At 41.5% G+C, this 16,011-nt stretch overlaps 2 protein-coding genes across 3 annotated transcripts in view; one reads left to right on the top strand and one right to left on the bottom strand.

Moving 5' to 3' along the window:
• The window catches only part of LOC129399918 (uncharacterized protein C2orf78-like), a 14,550-nt gene extending 13,716 nt beyond the window's left edge, over positions 1 to 834 (bottom strand). Inside the window, exon 1 of the mRNA XM_055121341.1 lies at positions 644 to 834. Coding sequence (XP_054977316.1) covers positions 644 to 834 — 191 coding nt within the window. The remainder of the gene's footprint in view (positions 1 to 643) is intronic.
• Positions 499 to 16,011, top strand: DUSP11 (dual specificity phosphatase 11). 2 transcript variants are annotated; one of them, XM_004609100.2, is made up of 9 exons: positions 499 to 947; positions 2,410 to 2,485; positions 7,002 to 7,133; positions 9,244 to 9,367; positions 12,081 to 12,141; positions 13,054 to 13,100; positions 13,555 to 13,630; positions 13,830 to 14,015; positions 15,814 to 16,011. In XM_004609100.2, the coding sequence occupies exons 1-9, from the start codon at positions 847 to 849 to the stop codon at positions 16,007 to 16,009; spliced, it is 999 nt and encodes a 332-aa protein (XP_004609157.1). In that variant the 5' UTR covers positions 499 to 846; the 3' UTR covers positions 16,010 to 16,011. The 2 variants fall into 2 exon arrangements, with proteins under 2 accessions (XP_004609157.1, XP_054978883.1); XM_055122908.1 differs by lacking the exons at positions 499 to 947; positions 2,410 to 2,485 and adding an exon at positions 5,999 to 6,355.

Below are 16,011 nucleotides of genomic sequence, written 5' to 3'. Positions count from 1 at the left end.
CTCTTAAATCTCAGGGTTTTTTTTTTTATATTCCCTGACATGTGAACATATATATGAACCCCAGAAAAAGATTCCTTTGTGGGTGTGAGTAAAGTTTGATATTATTTTGAGCTTATGTAGTATATTTCCAAAATTTTAGTTTGCACATCCTTATTTCCAACAATTCTGCTTCTTGGGATTTATATGCAACTGTATACACAGTGCCGCCTGTCTGCAACAGAAGACAAAAAACTAAAAAATACAAACAGCCTGAAAACAACTAAAAGTTCATTAATATTTAGGATGTTTATGTAAATTATAATTCACAGAACACTATAAGTCAATTTATAAAACACCTGAAAGATGTTCATACTATAGATGGGGTAAAGATCAGTGGTAGACGTGCACAGTGAGCTGCTTGTTCAGGACATGTACCTATATAAACATGTACAAATATAAACAATATATGCTTCAATGTGTGAGTGTAAAACATCTGCAAGAACTCAGGAAATATCTGTAAGGACTCAAGAAATTCTGGGGAAGTGGGGCTTTTTATAATGCATCTTGCATTTTTGAATTCTCAGCCTAGGGACACGAAGTCTTCGACCTGTGGCTCCCGGCCGCCGCCTGTGGAGGGCACTGTCGCCACCAGAGGCGTGTTTACGAATTCGCTTTCTCGTGCCGGCCCTCCCCCGCGGTGACGTCATCCGTGCCGGCGACGGCGCGTGCGCGGTGGCCGGGCGCCCGGGCGCCCTGAGGGGGGCGGGCTAAGCGCGGCTCTTCCGGTCTGCGCGTTGTGGCACTCGGGGCGCCAGACTGGCAGCTCGGGCGCTCTTGGCCTCGGGTGGGCGGCATCTCGGGGCCCACATGAGCCATTGGCATCATTCCCGCGGCGGCTGGGGTCAGGGGCGCGGCTTTTCGGGACGGTCCCCGGCTAAAAAGAAGGGCGGAAACCACGTCCCCGAGAGGTAACCCACCCGCCGCGGCGCCCGGGAGCCCGGAGCGCTCGCGCCCCGCGGCCGTCACTGGGGCCCCCGCGCTGGGTCCGGGTCCGGGCCCGGGACAGCCCCAGGGGACGGCCCGCTGTCGGGGGCGCTGATTTGCAAGACTGCTCGGCCGCGAGCGGGCACCCCTTCAGCCGCTCGCCCCGGCTGTGAGCGAGAAGGACCCTCCCCCCCACCACCCCACGGGGTCCAGAAACCCGAATTTGTAGCCCCAGCAGTTACTCTGGGGCCTGCGTGGGGAGATCTTCCTCTTGATTTGCAAGCGCTGACTCTGCAGGCTTTCCTCCAGACGTGCGAAGTGCGAAGAGCTCTCATTCCTCCTTGAGACCTTTGCTTCCTCTTCTCTTCCGCTGTCGTTTGCATCCGATGGTTCCTCTCTGTTTGCATCCCTTGGCAGTTGTTTCCTTCCTGTTGTTACTGTTGCTGTTGTTTTGCGATAGGGCTCCCAATGAGAGAGGTTGTATGTCCACTCTTGTTCCCCTCTTCATTTTTCACCTGACTTTTTCTTTTTATTTATTTATTTTTGCTTTTTGGGTCACACCCAGCGATGCACAGGGGTCACTCCTGGCTCATGCACTCAGGAATCACCCCTGGCGGTGCTCAGGGGACCATATGGGATGCTGGGATTCGAACCCGGGTCGGCCGCGTGCAAGGCAAACGCCCTACCCGCTGTGCTATCGCTCCAGCCCTGACTTTTTCTTTTAAATAGGTTTAGTTGGGGGGGGGGGGCATTGAGCAGAAGCACCGTTTTTAGGAATAAAGGCAACTTGCCCTGCCCTGTATTAGAAGAAGTAACTCCAGCATCCCCTCTGCTTCTCCTGGCCCATCTTGTGCCACCTTTTGCCCTCAGAGTCCATGCCACAGATAGACAGGATTAACTGCTCAATTGTGACTCCTCTTGCAGAAATCAGCCCAAACACAGCTTTTTTCTGTGACTTCTGTTCACACTCCCCATTTCGGTCAAATCTTTGAAAAGAAGCAAATGATTTTTGACGTTCCCTACTGATAACATTTGATGACAGGAGAACTACAATTAGCCGAGGTCATTTAAACTGAAGCAATTTTAGTCAACACTGAATGTATTGATGGCACGTTAGTGTTTCGAATGGGACTGTTTTCCTGGACGTTAAAGCCACAGAAGTTCAGGGCATCTCCAGTTTTAAATAGCTTTATTTGTTAAAACCTTTGTATTTTATGACCCTATATCCGTTTACAAGATAGAGAACCAGAAAGAGGAAACAAACATGTAGGTGAATGCTCTTCATTTTATAAATTAATATACATTTTATGTACTATAAGTAGGTAAAGGTGGGGTTGAAAAGTGGAACACCAAAAAAAACAAAAGAATTACCTGTGTGGGCTGTGGTATTCATTTTCAAGGTTCCTATACTTAACAAAATTGGCCTAACCAAAATTGTGTTAATAGGTGGAAGGACTATCTCCCAGTTGGACAGCGGATGCCTGGTACTCGTTTCATTGCCTTCAAAGTTCCTTTGAAAAAGGTAAGCAAAATTAATTTAATAGCCTTTCAGGAATTTGAATTCACCTTGTAGACTCAACTGTAACTCTCCATTTTTCTTTTTAATAGGAAATTCTTAGTATAGTACTGTACTAAAATTCATAAGCTGCTTCCATACTTAGTTTTAAGAAAAAAATCAATATTTTATATGAATAATAAATAAAATAATGTCATAATATATTCAATATGTATTTGGGCATGACTAGTAGAAACAAAGAAATACTTACACCATGAGTGCAAGAACTGCAAATATAGTCTGATCTTGGTGGCGTATATTGCCTTAGAGGAGTTGTTTCTGTAATAGTAAACAGCTCTTAGTAGCTATTATTTCCAAGTAAGACAGATTACATTTTACTTACTTGATAAACTTACTATCCTTGGAGATTCAATTAAATTTGTGGGGAAGGGAGAGGGATCTAACTCACATTCAAGATATAAAGAAATGCTGTAAGGTTTCTAATGCACGATGGCAGTGAAAATGAAGAGCAGAACTGGTTCTTGGTAGCTTACCACTGTGAGGAAGGGACCACTATGACGATGATAGAAGTGACCACTCTGGACCAGGACTGGGTGCTGAAAGGAGGTTAAGTGATATGCATGATACTCTATCAATGACAGTATTGTAGACTACCATGCCTAATAGGGAAAGGAAAAAGACAAAAGTACCTGCCACAGAGGCAGGCTGAGGGGGCGAAAGGAAAACGGGGGACGCTGGTGGAGGAAAATAAACGTATCATCCTCATTTGATGTATAAATACTTAATGGATCTTTGTTGAATTATGAAATTTGTTCTGTGTTCCCCTCCTCTGTATGATTATGCTCAAGTCTGTGCTCCATGGCTTCTAAAGTGGATTCCTAAAGTTCCACAAGAGTCCCAGTTCAGCCTTAAAGTAAGTGAGAAGACAGGAAAACTTTAGTGTCCCCCGTCCAGTCACAAATCTTCACTGTATGATGTTATTCTGAAAAAGCCTCCTCTTTGTCCATACTCAGATCACTTAGTGTTGGGATTGCTTAAGGATTTGCGACGCTCTGTAACCACTCTTCCATCGCTATACGGTACATAGCATTAGGGAAATGAAATACTCTGGTGTTGCAATGAAATTAGCATTGTTTTCTGTGTGTTTTAATGAAGTCCCCCAAAGAAGAGACTCGCCTTTGGGCTTGGAATGCAGTAGAACACTTGCTTGCCTTGCACGCATGAGGTCCTCAGTTTGATCCCCCGGCACTGCAAAACAAGATTTTAAAAATAATCCTTAGTACTTAACAGCCTTTTCTTAAAAGCATACTCCAGTATAAAGTAGAATATGTCAGCCATCAGATGTGTCGCAAGAAATCATAGCATTCAATTATTATTATTTATAATTATAACAGGGTTAATCAAGGAAGAATCCCATAAGGGTTTGTGACCTAGTTCCCTAAGGTTAATTATTGTTTACATCACTATATCATCATAGAGATGATAATTGATCCCTTAGCTCTAGTCTTCAAGAAACTGACCGGAAAAATTGTGTGCTTAATTTAATTTTTTAGTGGTGCCCACAAGAAGCCAGGGCCTTTCACATGCTTGGCATCTGCTCTGCTGCTTAGTTGCATCCCCAGCCCTGTGTGTTTTATTTTAATTAACTCTTCAAACATTTTTCAACATTCCATTTTGAAAGAGCTAACATTATAAATCTAAGTTAATTTATAAGTGAATATCATCTCAAATAGGATTTTTTCAGAGTTAGACTGATTCTAAAACTCATTTAGAAAAAAAGAAGTTTAAATAGTAATGAAATTTTTGAAAAAGAATCGTGTAAGGCGGTCATCTAGCCCTATCAGCTATATTAATCCATAGGAGTCTGCCCCAGTTCATAGAACATAGGGCGGGTTTTAGGGCGTGAAACAGTTGTGTATGGTATACTCCAAGGTAGAAAAAATGTCATTCTACTTTGGTCACACCCACTAATGCTCAGTACAAAGAGTGACTCATAATGTAGGTAGTAGTTTTTAGTTGATAATGATAAGTCAGTATTTGTTCATTGATTATAACAAATGAACCACACTGATGTTGAATGTTGGTAGAGAAAGCTGTGTTTTGTGAGAGAGGATGCAAGTGGGAATATTCTACTTTTCTCTTGGTTTTCCTGAGCACCTGGTCTAATAATATAATAATAATAACTATCATTATTATTATTATTGAAGCAAGGTAGCTTTTATTGATTGAAACTTGCTTAAAAAGTTGTGAGAGGGGCTGGAGCGATAGCACAGCAGGTAGGGCATTTGCCTTGCACGCGGCCGACCCGGGTTCGATTCCCAGCATCCCATATGGTCCCCCAGCACTGCCAGGAGTAATTCCTGAGTGTAGAGCCAGGAGTAACCCCTGAGCATGGCTGGGTGTGACCCGAAAAGCAAAAAAAAAAAGGTGTGAGAGTTGGAGCCTGAGAGAGAGTACAGTGAGTAGGGTATTTGCCTTGCAAGTGGGCAACCAGATTCAATTTCTGACACCCCTGTGGTCCCTCAAGCCTGCCAGGAGTGATCCCTGAGTTTAGAACCCTGAGCACTGCCCGGTGTGACCCAACACCACCCACCTTCCCCCTGCAAAAAGAAAAAAAAAAAGACAAAAACAAAAACCACAAACCTATGTGAGGAGAGGGAGAGAGGAAATGTGTTCAAGAGTGAAATAAGGGGCTGGAGCAATAGCACAGCGGGTAGGGCGTTTGCCTTGCACGCAGCCGACCCAGGTTCGATTCCCAGCATCCCATATGGTCCCCTGAGCACTACCAGGGGTAATTCCTGAGTGCAGAGCCAGGAGTAACCCCTGTGCATCGCCGGGTGTGACCCAAAAAGCAAAAAAAAAAAAAAGAGTGGTGAAATAAGCAAGCAAAGAGACAAGCAAGTGAGATACAGTTCAAGGGAGAACGCAGGCTTGGAGAGCATGCATATACACACCTGTGTGCTTGTGTGAGTGGGTCTTTGAGACTTTGAGGGGTGGAGATATCAAATTACTTTCTCTGAAGGACCGGTGCAAATACAACTTGCAGAAAAAGTAATGGCAAGCCCAGTATGTGTGACCAGGAAGTCATTCCTGTAGCTATTAAAAGCCAGCGTAAGGCTTAGCTTTCATTGTCAAGTGTCCCAGTCTGTACTAATCAAAGACATTTTGGGCCCCCATCTGGAGCAGGTTGGTTCATAGTACTCACCTAGCTCTTTGATGGATTTCACCTTTTTATTCAGGTGTATCTTGATGAGGTCTCACAAATGTTCATTTTTGTGTGTGGCCACTACGTATAGTTCCAGTAGTGACAGATTTATACTTTATCCTTATGTCACACACACTGTAGTGCATTCAGCCCATTACCACAGTCCTCTCAATCTGGTCTAGATGACCCTGAAGGACGACCTTGCCATCTCATTGTTTCTGCAGCATCATCAATTTCTCAGTGTGTTCCCTCTCCTCAGGAGAGGGGGGATGAAGCTCTTTGACAGATTCCAAAGTAAAAGCCACATTGTCTTGGTCAAAATAAGATAGGGACAGGTTGGCTCGGGACGCATAGCGCTCCAGGTCGACCTGGCAGTTGATGGTGGTCTTCAAGCCCTGGTGGTAGTTCCAGCACACCTGATGGGGACTTGGTTGTTGTGGCAGCAGCTGAAGAAATGTTAGGTGACTGTGCTAGAGTGGCAGTGGTGAAGGCCTGGGGTGGCCCAAATGACCTGAGGTGACTAATGGTTGCTCTGAGCAGTCACGTGTGGAAAGAGTGCCAGCCCACTCTAAGCACTGTTGAGGCAGGAAACAGCAGTCACTCTCAGGAAGATTGTCTCAAGCTATTGCTTTAAATTTTTATTTATACAGGTCAGAATGATAGTACGGAAGGTAAGTACTTGCCTTGCACGTGACCAACCTGGCTTCTATCCCCAGCACCCCATATGGTCCCACGAGCCATTGCCAGGAATGATCCCTAAGCACTGCCAAGTGTCCCCTCTCTCTCCCTTTTCTCCTTGAATTACATCAAATTCCTATTTGCAGACATTCCACTGGAGTCCACTACTACCTGTAGTGGGTAGTCCACTCTATCCACTATAGATAGAGTACTGAAAAAAATCTATGTTGGGGGGCCAGAGCGATAGTACAGTGGGGAGAGCATTTGCCTTGCACGCGGCTGACCCGGGTTCAATCCCCAGCATCCCATATGGTCCCCCAAGCACTGCCGGAAGTAATTCCTGAGTGCAGAGCCAGGAGTAACCCCTGAGCATTGCCAGGAATGACCCCCAAAAGCAAATAAATAAATAAATGTTGTCCATTACTTCTGGGAGTTTACAGTATGGTTCAGAGACCAAAACAGAACAAATAGACACAGAAATGAGCTTATTTTCTTCCCTCTGCTATCACTGGACTTAAGGATGGTAATATTGTTTGCAAATTACAGAAAGTTTTATTGTAACCATCATAGGGCTTAAATTAATAAGTAATAAAAGGTTGTAAGCACACACTTATTCTTACTTTTTTTTCTCTCACACAGAGCTTTCAAGAGAAACTTGCTCCAGAAGAACGTTTTTCTCCCTTGGATCTTTTTAACAAAATCCAAGAACAGAATGAAGAACTTGGACTGATTATTGATTTAACATATACTCAGCGTTATTATAAACCAGAGGCAAGTAGACCCTTTAATCTGGAGACATTCTTCTAACAATGATTATTAATACTTCAACAGTTACGCTAAAATGAAACTTGGTCTTTAATGGGTAATAGATAAAAAAATAAAAATGGAGCCCTTGGCTTTTTTAATTATACATTTATAATTGCTATGCCAATATCAAGCTGAGACCATGAGTTGGGCTGTTAATATTTTGGCAGACGGCTCCAAGAGACAGCACAGAGGTAAAGTACCTTGTAAGCAACCAACCCCGTTTAATCTACAACCTGTGTGATATCCTGAGCACCTCCAGGAGTGTGATCCCTGAGCACAGCCATGTGTGACCCAGTAGAACTTTTTTTTTTTGGCTTTTTGGATCATACCTGGCAATGCTCAGGGGTTACTCCCAGCTCTGCACTCAGGAATCACTCCTGCTGGTGCTCAGGGGACCATTTGGGATGTCTGGGATAGAAGGCCCTCCCCGCTGTACTAGCACTTCGGCCCCCAGCCCCAGTAGAACTTTTGACATGACCCTAATAGTCTTGGATCATTATTTTTGCTATTTGAATGTCACACAAATTTTGTAGGGCCATTTAATAAATGCATTTCCTACCCCAGAGTATTTCCCCATGGAACAGATTTTTTTTTTTCATTCTCTGTCATTTGAGCTGTATCTCTAATCCAAGGAACTTTAAACAGAAATGGCATTTCTGGGGGCTGGAGCGATAGCACAGCGGGTAGGGCGTTTGCCTTGCACATGGCCAACCCGGGTTCAAATCCCAGCATCCTATATGGTCCCCTGAGCACCGCCAGGAGTAATTCCTGAGTGCAGAGCCAGGAATAACCCCTGTGCATCGCCAGGTGTGACCCAAAAAGCTTAAAAAAAAAAAAAAGGGCATTTCTGTTTAAGTGAGATTCAGTTGAAGTGCTAGGAGTTGATATTTGGAAGACATTTTTCCTAGGCTCTTTTAGTGGTCAAAGCAAGGACAGTGTTTTTAATATAAAATATAATTGCATCTTGTTTTTAGTATAAAATACAGGTTCATACCAATCCTTGGGGATTAATTTAAAACTATTGAATTTTCACTTGATCGCTTGTCTTTTCTATCCAAGAAAACCAGTTTTTGGTAGTACCTGATATTTGCTGTCACAATTCAAATCTAAGTTTCTCTATTTACAGCTATTTCAGTCATAAAAGGAACCTTATTCAGATAGAATAGAGAAGGGATCACTAAGAAAATGATGGCTGGAGGAACCAGTCGGGATGGGAGATGTGCATTGAAAATAGATAATGGACCAAACATGATGACCTCTCAGTATCTGTGTTGCAAGCCATAATGCCCAAAAGTAGAGAGAGAGTATGGGGAATGTTGTCTGCCATAGAGGCAGGGGGAGGGCGGGAAAGGGGGAATATACCCGGGATATTGATGGTGGGGAATGTGCACTGGTGGAGGGATGGGTGTTTGATCATTGTGTGATTGTAACCCAAACATGAAAGCTTGTAAATATCTCACGGTGATTCAATAAAATATTTTTTTTTAAAAAAAAGGAGCCTTATTGACTCCCTTTTTGAATTATTGCCTTTGAAATGTAGGATATTAAGAAAAACTAATTATATAATGTTTGGGCTGGAGCGGTATCACAGCGGTAGGGCATTTGCCTTGCACACGGCTAATCCGAGTTCAATTCCTCGCCCCTAGCCAGCAAGCTACCGAGAGTATCTCACCCGCACGGCAGAGCCTGGCAAGCTACCCGTGGCGTATTCAATATGCCAAAAACAGTAACAACAAGTCTCACAATGGAGACGTTACTGGTGCCCGCTCGAGCAAATCAATGAGCAATGGGATGACAATGACAGTTACGTAATTTTTAGTTGTAGCTATCTGTTTCTCATTCACAGGAACTTTGATTTTGGTTTTGTATGCCTCTTGACTATCTGTTCTGCAGTTGTAATGAAAATCAAGTACTATTTCTGATTGAAGCACGTTTGGGGAAAAAAAGTATTATCAGAATTGTAGTCCTACTAACTAGATTTTATTAGGATTTCTTGGTTTATATTCTGGCTTTTATTATTTTTAAGTATTTTCCTTCAAATGAAATACTGTATTTTCATCACTTTGCTTTATAGGATTTGCCAGAAACTATTCCTTACTTGAAAATTTTTACAATGGGACATCAGGTGCCTGATGATAAAACTATTTCAGAATTCAAACGTGCTGTTAATGGGTTTTTGAAAGAAAATAAAGACAACGGTGAGTTATGTTTTGTTTGTTTTAACCTGCCCTCCTTAGTCATGCATTTTGTATGGAGTTGGGGATTTTTACTAGTATGATATGAGGCCTGTTGTACTTTAAAATGCTGAGGTGGAAATGTAAGGTAATACAAATAGAGTAGTGTTTTTTTTTCCTTTTTTGTGGTCACAAACCATTTTATTTTTAGGTTTGAAATTTGTTTTAATTTTTAATAAAAATTTTTATCGATTGAGATTCTGAGACTTACAGTACTATTCTTGATGGTTTCTCATGCACACAATTCCAACAGTACGTCCATCACCAGTGTACCCACCTCCTTCCCCAAGGGCCGCAACACCCCTCCCTTCCAAATCCTCCCCACCACCAATTATGTGGACCAGTTCTTCCTTTGATCACAAATAATTGACTTCAGAAAGTGGTTTTATTAAGAAATACAAACCAGGCCTGCTCTTCAAGCATGTATTTTTTCTTGAATACATGTCTCACTTGCTTGTCTCTTTACTAGTTTTTTCTACTCTGGAGAGACGCATGTTCTCTCTTTTATTTATTGATTTTATTTTATTTTTATAAAGCAGTTCACAATATTTGATTACATTTAATATTCGAACACTAATCCCACCATCATTACATCTTCCCACCAACATATTTCAGATGTTTACATCCTGAACCCCAACCCCTGCCCAAAGCAGAACCAAAATAATTTATTTTGTATTGTTTGTTATGAATAAACAGCTGAAAATGCTCTAAAAAAATTTCCGTAGAGGAAAGCATGTGAAGATTGTTGCATTTCACCCAGGGTCCATTAAACCCTTCTATAAGAGATCACTAACATATTGTTAAAGGGTGAGCCTTGTGTGCATTTACATATGTATATGTATATATACATACATCTATGCATATATATCTATACATATATACATAAAAATAGATTTCCCCCTAAGATTGGTTGCTTTCTGCTTTAAACCCTATCAAATGTGATGCGCTACTCTTGGTATATATGAGGTATGAGGACTGGAGGGAAGAAAGACGACCTGGGCTGGAAGTAATTGAAGGACATTGGTGGAGAGTGTTGGGCACTTTGGTAGTAGGTGTAGGAACTGTACATAAACCATAAATATTCTATTTCATTAAACATTTTATTTAAAAATTTGAAAACTTTTTATTGTAAGACTATGATTTACTAAATTGTTCGAACTCCAGTTGTTTCAGACATTAAATGGTCCAACACCACTAGTGACCTTCCTGCCACCATTGTCCCCAGTTTCCTGCCCACATCCTAGCCTTAGCAGACGCAAACAGACTTACTTCATATTGTTTGTTACAACACAAGTGCAAATGGAATTATCAAAACCTAGATCAATAAGTCAATTTGTAATAATTATTGTATCTGACAATGGTGTTACTACAGTCATTAAGGATTTACTGGGCTGGTTGGTGCTAGTTCAACCTTCTGTGAACATTAATGTTCTTTAAAACATGTAATCTCAGCTATAATTAAATAATTGCCAACAAGTTAATTTATTTGTTACAATGTTGCTGGGTTTTTTTGTTTTTCTTTTGGTGTAACACCCGGCAATGCTCAGGGGTTACTCCTGGCTTTACACTCAGGAATTACTCCTGGCAGTGCTCGGGGGACATATGGGATGCTGGGAATCGAACCCGGGTTGGCTGCGTGCAAGGCAAACGCCCTACCTGCTGTGCTATCGCTCCAGCCCCTACAGTCTTTTTTTTTAAATGATGGACTAACAAATACTATGAAACAGAAAAGTCTTAGGTTTAGGGCTAGAGACCAAGTACAACAAGGCACATGCAGCTGACCCAGATTTGATCCCTGGTACTCCAGTGGTCCCCGAACCATGCCTGGCGTGACCCCTGAGCAGAGAGCCAGGAAAGAGCATCACTGAATGTGACTTGAAAACCGAAAAACAAAACAAAAATAATCTTAGGTTTGAACCTTTGTTCTTTTTACCTATTGTATAATTTACCATCTTTAAGCCTTGCTTTTTCATTGTAAAATAAATTATAAATAGTATTTACATGGGTAGTTCTCAAGGCATATAAACCTATGGCATGTGAAAAGCAGCAAATGAGAGGAACAGAAGTGTCTTGGAAAGCAAAAGTAATACTTTTTAATTATCAGTATTAAAAGTGAAGATTTTATATTTGTTTGGCCCAGAAACAAGGCTCATTCTTCTTGTGACCACCCTTTTCCCCTCGCCACTCCCCTTTTCTCTAATTAAGTCAAATAGTGAGGGGTATGTTCTATTAAGATAAATCAGTTTGGGCTGGAGAGACAAGGGATCAGATTCTTGCTTTGCATGTAGCCAACCCAGATTTCATCACTAGCACATCCAGAAGTGCCAGGAGTAGCCCTTGAGAATTGCTGGGTGTGTCCCAACTGCTGGATCCCCCCCTCTCCCCACACTCCTCTTCCTCAAGGACAAACAAACGGGTTTGTCACAGTATTGTTTTAGCTATTATTGCCACAACAGGCCTGCAGTAGTATACACCATTGCATATTGAGAGCTAGCAGTGATAAATTTTCATTGTAAGAAAGGTAATTCTTTTGCTAGTATGTTCCTGAAACACGCAAACCTTATCAGTGTTACTCCTTTCCAAAATAATGGAAGTATTGTAACTTATAAATCTTACCCTTTAGAAAATTGTGCAACTTCTTGCATGTCTACTTAAATCTCTGTTCACTGTTTTATAGACAAACTTATTGGTGTTCACTGTACCCATGGTCTAAACAGAACTGGCTACCTCATCTGCAGGTGAGTTGCTGACTCCAAGAAATAGACTATATTAGAGTTGTTTTCTCTTGACAGTCATAATTTTAGCTACTGCAAACCATGTAGGCATTAGTGAAATATATGAGGTAGAAAGCAATCTCGCCCACCACCTGGAGGTTACCATCCTTGCTAGTTTAGTACACATCTTTGTTAATTATTCATTATTTTTCTTAAGTAGAAAAGCTTAAGGACTGGAGTGATAGTACAGCTTTGCATGTGGCCGGCCCAGGTTAGATCTCCAATATCCTATATGGTCCCCTGAGGACTGCCAGGAGTGATTCCTGAGTGCGTAGCCAGGAGTAACACCCCTGAGCAGTGCTGATTGTGGGCAAAAAAAAAAAAAAAAAAGAAAAGGTAGAAAAGTTTATTGGAAAGTAGAAGAGAGAGGAACAGTAACTCACATGTGGGAAGGAACTTAATACAGGATTAAGATTAGTATACATTTTCAAATTAGATAATGCAGATATACTGAGTGAGCCTTGAGCACTGCCAGGGATACCCCCACCCCCTAAGATAAAAGAAAATGTAGATGTAAGAATATGTGTATTGGGGCAGGAGTGATAGCACAGCAGGTAGGGCATTTGCCTTGCACTGCTGGCGTGATTCCTGAGTGCAGAGCCAGGAGTAACCCCTGTGCAGTGCCAGGTGTGACGCAAAAAAAAAAAAAAGAATCATACAAGGTATATGCAGTTAAACTCTGTCAGGGACTAAGGAGCATAAACTGAGAGCATGTTGAATATGGAGAACTGTACCTTATTGTTGAGATTAGAAAAGATTTCTGTAGAGATATTTGAGTAAGTATTAACCAGATAGGGACATTTGGGGAGGGAAATCGGGGGCATCCAGGCCCTTGTAAGTATAAATGATTCTTTTTCATTTATGTTGCATTGTTAGATATTTGATTGATGTCGAAGGCATGAGGCCAGATGATGCAATTGAATGTGAGTATGAGCTTATTACTGTTTTCCTCTTCCATAAAACTTTAAGGTAGAAATGTCTGTAAATTTCTCAAGTTAAAAAAAAAATGGTTTGTAATTGGTTTGATTTGATATAATCATTTTCCAAATAATATTTAGCATAATAGATTTTGATCTGCTTTGAATAGCATTTATCTGTTTTCTCTGTGGAAGACATGTTTCTTGCTGTTACTTCTGAGATTTCCAAACTTTCTTGGCCTATAACCACTTCTGAAAAAATAAAACTACTCAGGACACTACCTGGGAATCTGTGTCTTTTAAGCTAACAAATTACCCCCACTCCCATTGCACCCAGAGCTCTTACCACCACCAGCACCCCAGTCATTTCAGTTCTGTGCCTTCACCTACCCCACCCCTGTGGCGGTGTCACCCACTTTGGGAAAGACTAGTTATGTCTAACAGTTCATCCACTACTTAGTATTCAATAGGTGCCGGGGACATTGCTTAGAAAGACAAAACTACATTGAAGACCTTCAGAATGGTCCTATCAGAAAGTAAGTCACATTCTGTATATGGTTAGGAAGATATATTTTTATATTGTTTAACTTAATTTTTCTTATCTACCTAAGATAGGAAAATCTAAACAAATACAGACGGTGGGAGGATACGATTGCTACTTTCATGGGCTGTGTTCACTAGATTGACCATGAACTTTGGAAACCGGTTCAATTGTGTGGAAATTTTTTCTTTAAGGAATTGGGATTCCAGTGTATCCAGATCAAGAGGTTATGAAAACTCAGCACATATGGCAGAACCAGTACATACCACGCATAAGCCTCCTAAACAAAGACCCATGTATAACCCACATCAGGCTTATGGTTACTCAGTACCTACTCCGTATTTCCACAGCCACACCCAAGATTTCCAGGAGTCAGCAAGGTATTTCTGCTTTCCCTTTTTTGAAGATTGAAATAGATAATAATTTTATAAGTTAGTTCACATACATTATGATAATGGTGAAGAATTAACATTTCATGATGATCAGTGTTAATCAGGAGGTACTGTCTGGTCAGTATTTTGCAGTGTATGACTTTTCAGAAGCAATTTGGGAAAAGAACCTAGACATTTTTCACCCATTCAGAGCTCAGAGTAGAACAACAATTTGACATGATTACCCAGAAAGGACCTTCTGTTTTTAGGCCATATTAATAGTGTTAGTTTTCAGAATAGGTAATGAATGTTGATACCTAAAGAGTAAGGACAGATTATAATGGAAATAGTATATTCCATTAGAGAAATTTGGTAAGAATGTTAAGATTAGGGGCTGGAGCAATAGCATAGTGGGTAGGGCATTTGCCTTGTATGTGGCCAACCCGGGTTCAATTCCCAGCATCCCATATGGTCCCCCTGAGCACAGCCAGGGGTAATTCCTGAGTGCAGAGCCAGGAATAACCCCTGTGTGTCGCCAGGTGTGACCCCCCCCCCCCAAAAAAAAGTTTAAATTACAGGATTAACTCTAATTTGGAAATTTTTTTAAAAACCCTTAGGCCAGAGCCAAAAGTACAGCAGGTAGGGTGTTTGCCTTGCACGGGGCTTACCTGGGTTTGATCTCTGGAATCCTATATAGTCCCCCAAGCACCATCAAGAGTATCTCTTGAGCATTGCCAGGTATGGCTCCAAAACGAAACAGACAAACACCCCAGTACAGTGAACAGGCATTTGCTTGCTTTGCAAATTAATTTGCCTATTTATGTAACAGTTTTCTCTTGGGGGTAAGCACATTTGGCAGTGTTCAGGACTTAGTGCTCAGTGCTTCTTACTCTGCACTCAGGTATCACTACTGGCAGGCTTGGGGGACCATATGGGGTGATGCAGATTGAACCTGGGTCAGCTGTGTGCAAGGCAAATAACCAACCCACTGTACTGTTGCTCTGGCCCATAGCAACAGGTTTTGATGAAGGCAGTCCAGTATAGAGGCTAAGAGTGCAACCGATTTGCTTCTTGGCTCTGCCATTCATCTGCTATGAGCTATAAGGCAAGATATTTATCCTCTCAAAATTTCTATTTTTATATTTACACACAGTATATCAGATAAAGGGCTAACATCCAAGATACATAAAACATTCATAAAGCTCAGCAACAATCTCAAAACAATAATCCCATCAAAAATGGGAGAGATGGATAGACAGTTTCCTGAAGAAGACATGTAGATGGCCAGTAGGCATATGAAAAAGTGTTTATCATCAGGGAAATGCAAGTCAAAATGACAGATGTCATCTTACACCAGTGAGAACAGCTTATGTTAAAAAGATTCCAATGACCATTGGATGCAGTGAAAAAGGATTCCTCATTCATTGTTGGTGGGAATGTTGTCTGTTTCGACCTCTATGGAAAAAAGTATGGAGATTACTCAAAAAAGGGAAGAATAAAGCTCCCATATCACCCATAATTCCACCCTTGGCTCTATCCCCCACCCCAAAACAAAAATATATATGCAAACTTAATGTATATTGCAGTGTACAGTAGCCAGGATGTGGAAACAGCCCAAACAACCCTCCCATGACAGCTGCACTGTTGAGGAAGTTGTGAGATACACACATATACATTGCTGCTGTAAGAAAAGATTAAGTCAGGTTGGAGAGATGGTGGCAGCAGGCAGAAAATGGTAGAACTAAATATCTGTATTTTATAAAACATTGTATATTTTTTAAAAATCTTCTAAATTGTTTTGCTTAAGAAAATTTCCACAGAATCAGAATGTTTACCAAAGAGGCTATCTTCCTCCTCCTGGGCCCCCTGGAGAAGACTATTCACGAAGGAGATACTCGTGGAATATAAAGTCTCATGCCAGTCAAGCAAACCAGAATACAAGGTGGCACCGTAAAGATTACTATGGACTGTCCTACCCAAACTACTGTGAATGGACTGAGTGACA

This window comes from Sorex araneus, chromosome X (genome assembly GCF_027595985.1).
Source record: "Sorex araneus isolate mSorAra2 chromosome X, mSorAra2.pri, whole genome shotgun sequence".
NCBI lineage: Eukaryota > Metazoa > Chordata > Mammalia > Eulipotyphla > Soricidae > Sorex > Sorex araneus.
The sequence above is the reverse complement of the archived record's forward strand: the minus strand, read 5'-3'. Positions and strand labels throughout refer to the sequence as shown.

Excerpts from the sequence above, each read along its gene's own strand:
- DUSP11 (XM_004609100.2), top strand. The coding sequence starts at position 847 with ATGAGCCATTGGCATCATTCCCGCGGCGGCTGGGGTCAGGGGCGCGGC. Across the intron at positions 948-2,409 it reads GGAAACCACGTCCCCGAGAG|GTGGAAGGACTATCTCCCAG; the intron begins GTAACCCACCCG and ends TTGTGTTAATAG. Across the intron at positions 14,016-15,813 it reads GATTTCCAGGAGTCAGCAAG|AAAATTTCCACAGAATCAGA; the intron begins GTATTTCTGCTT and ends GTTTTGCTTAAG.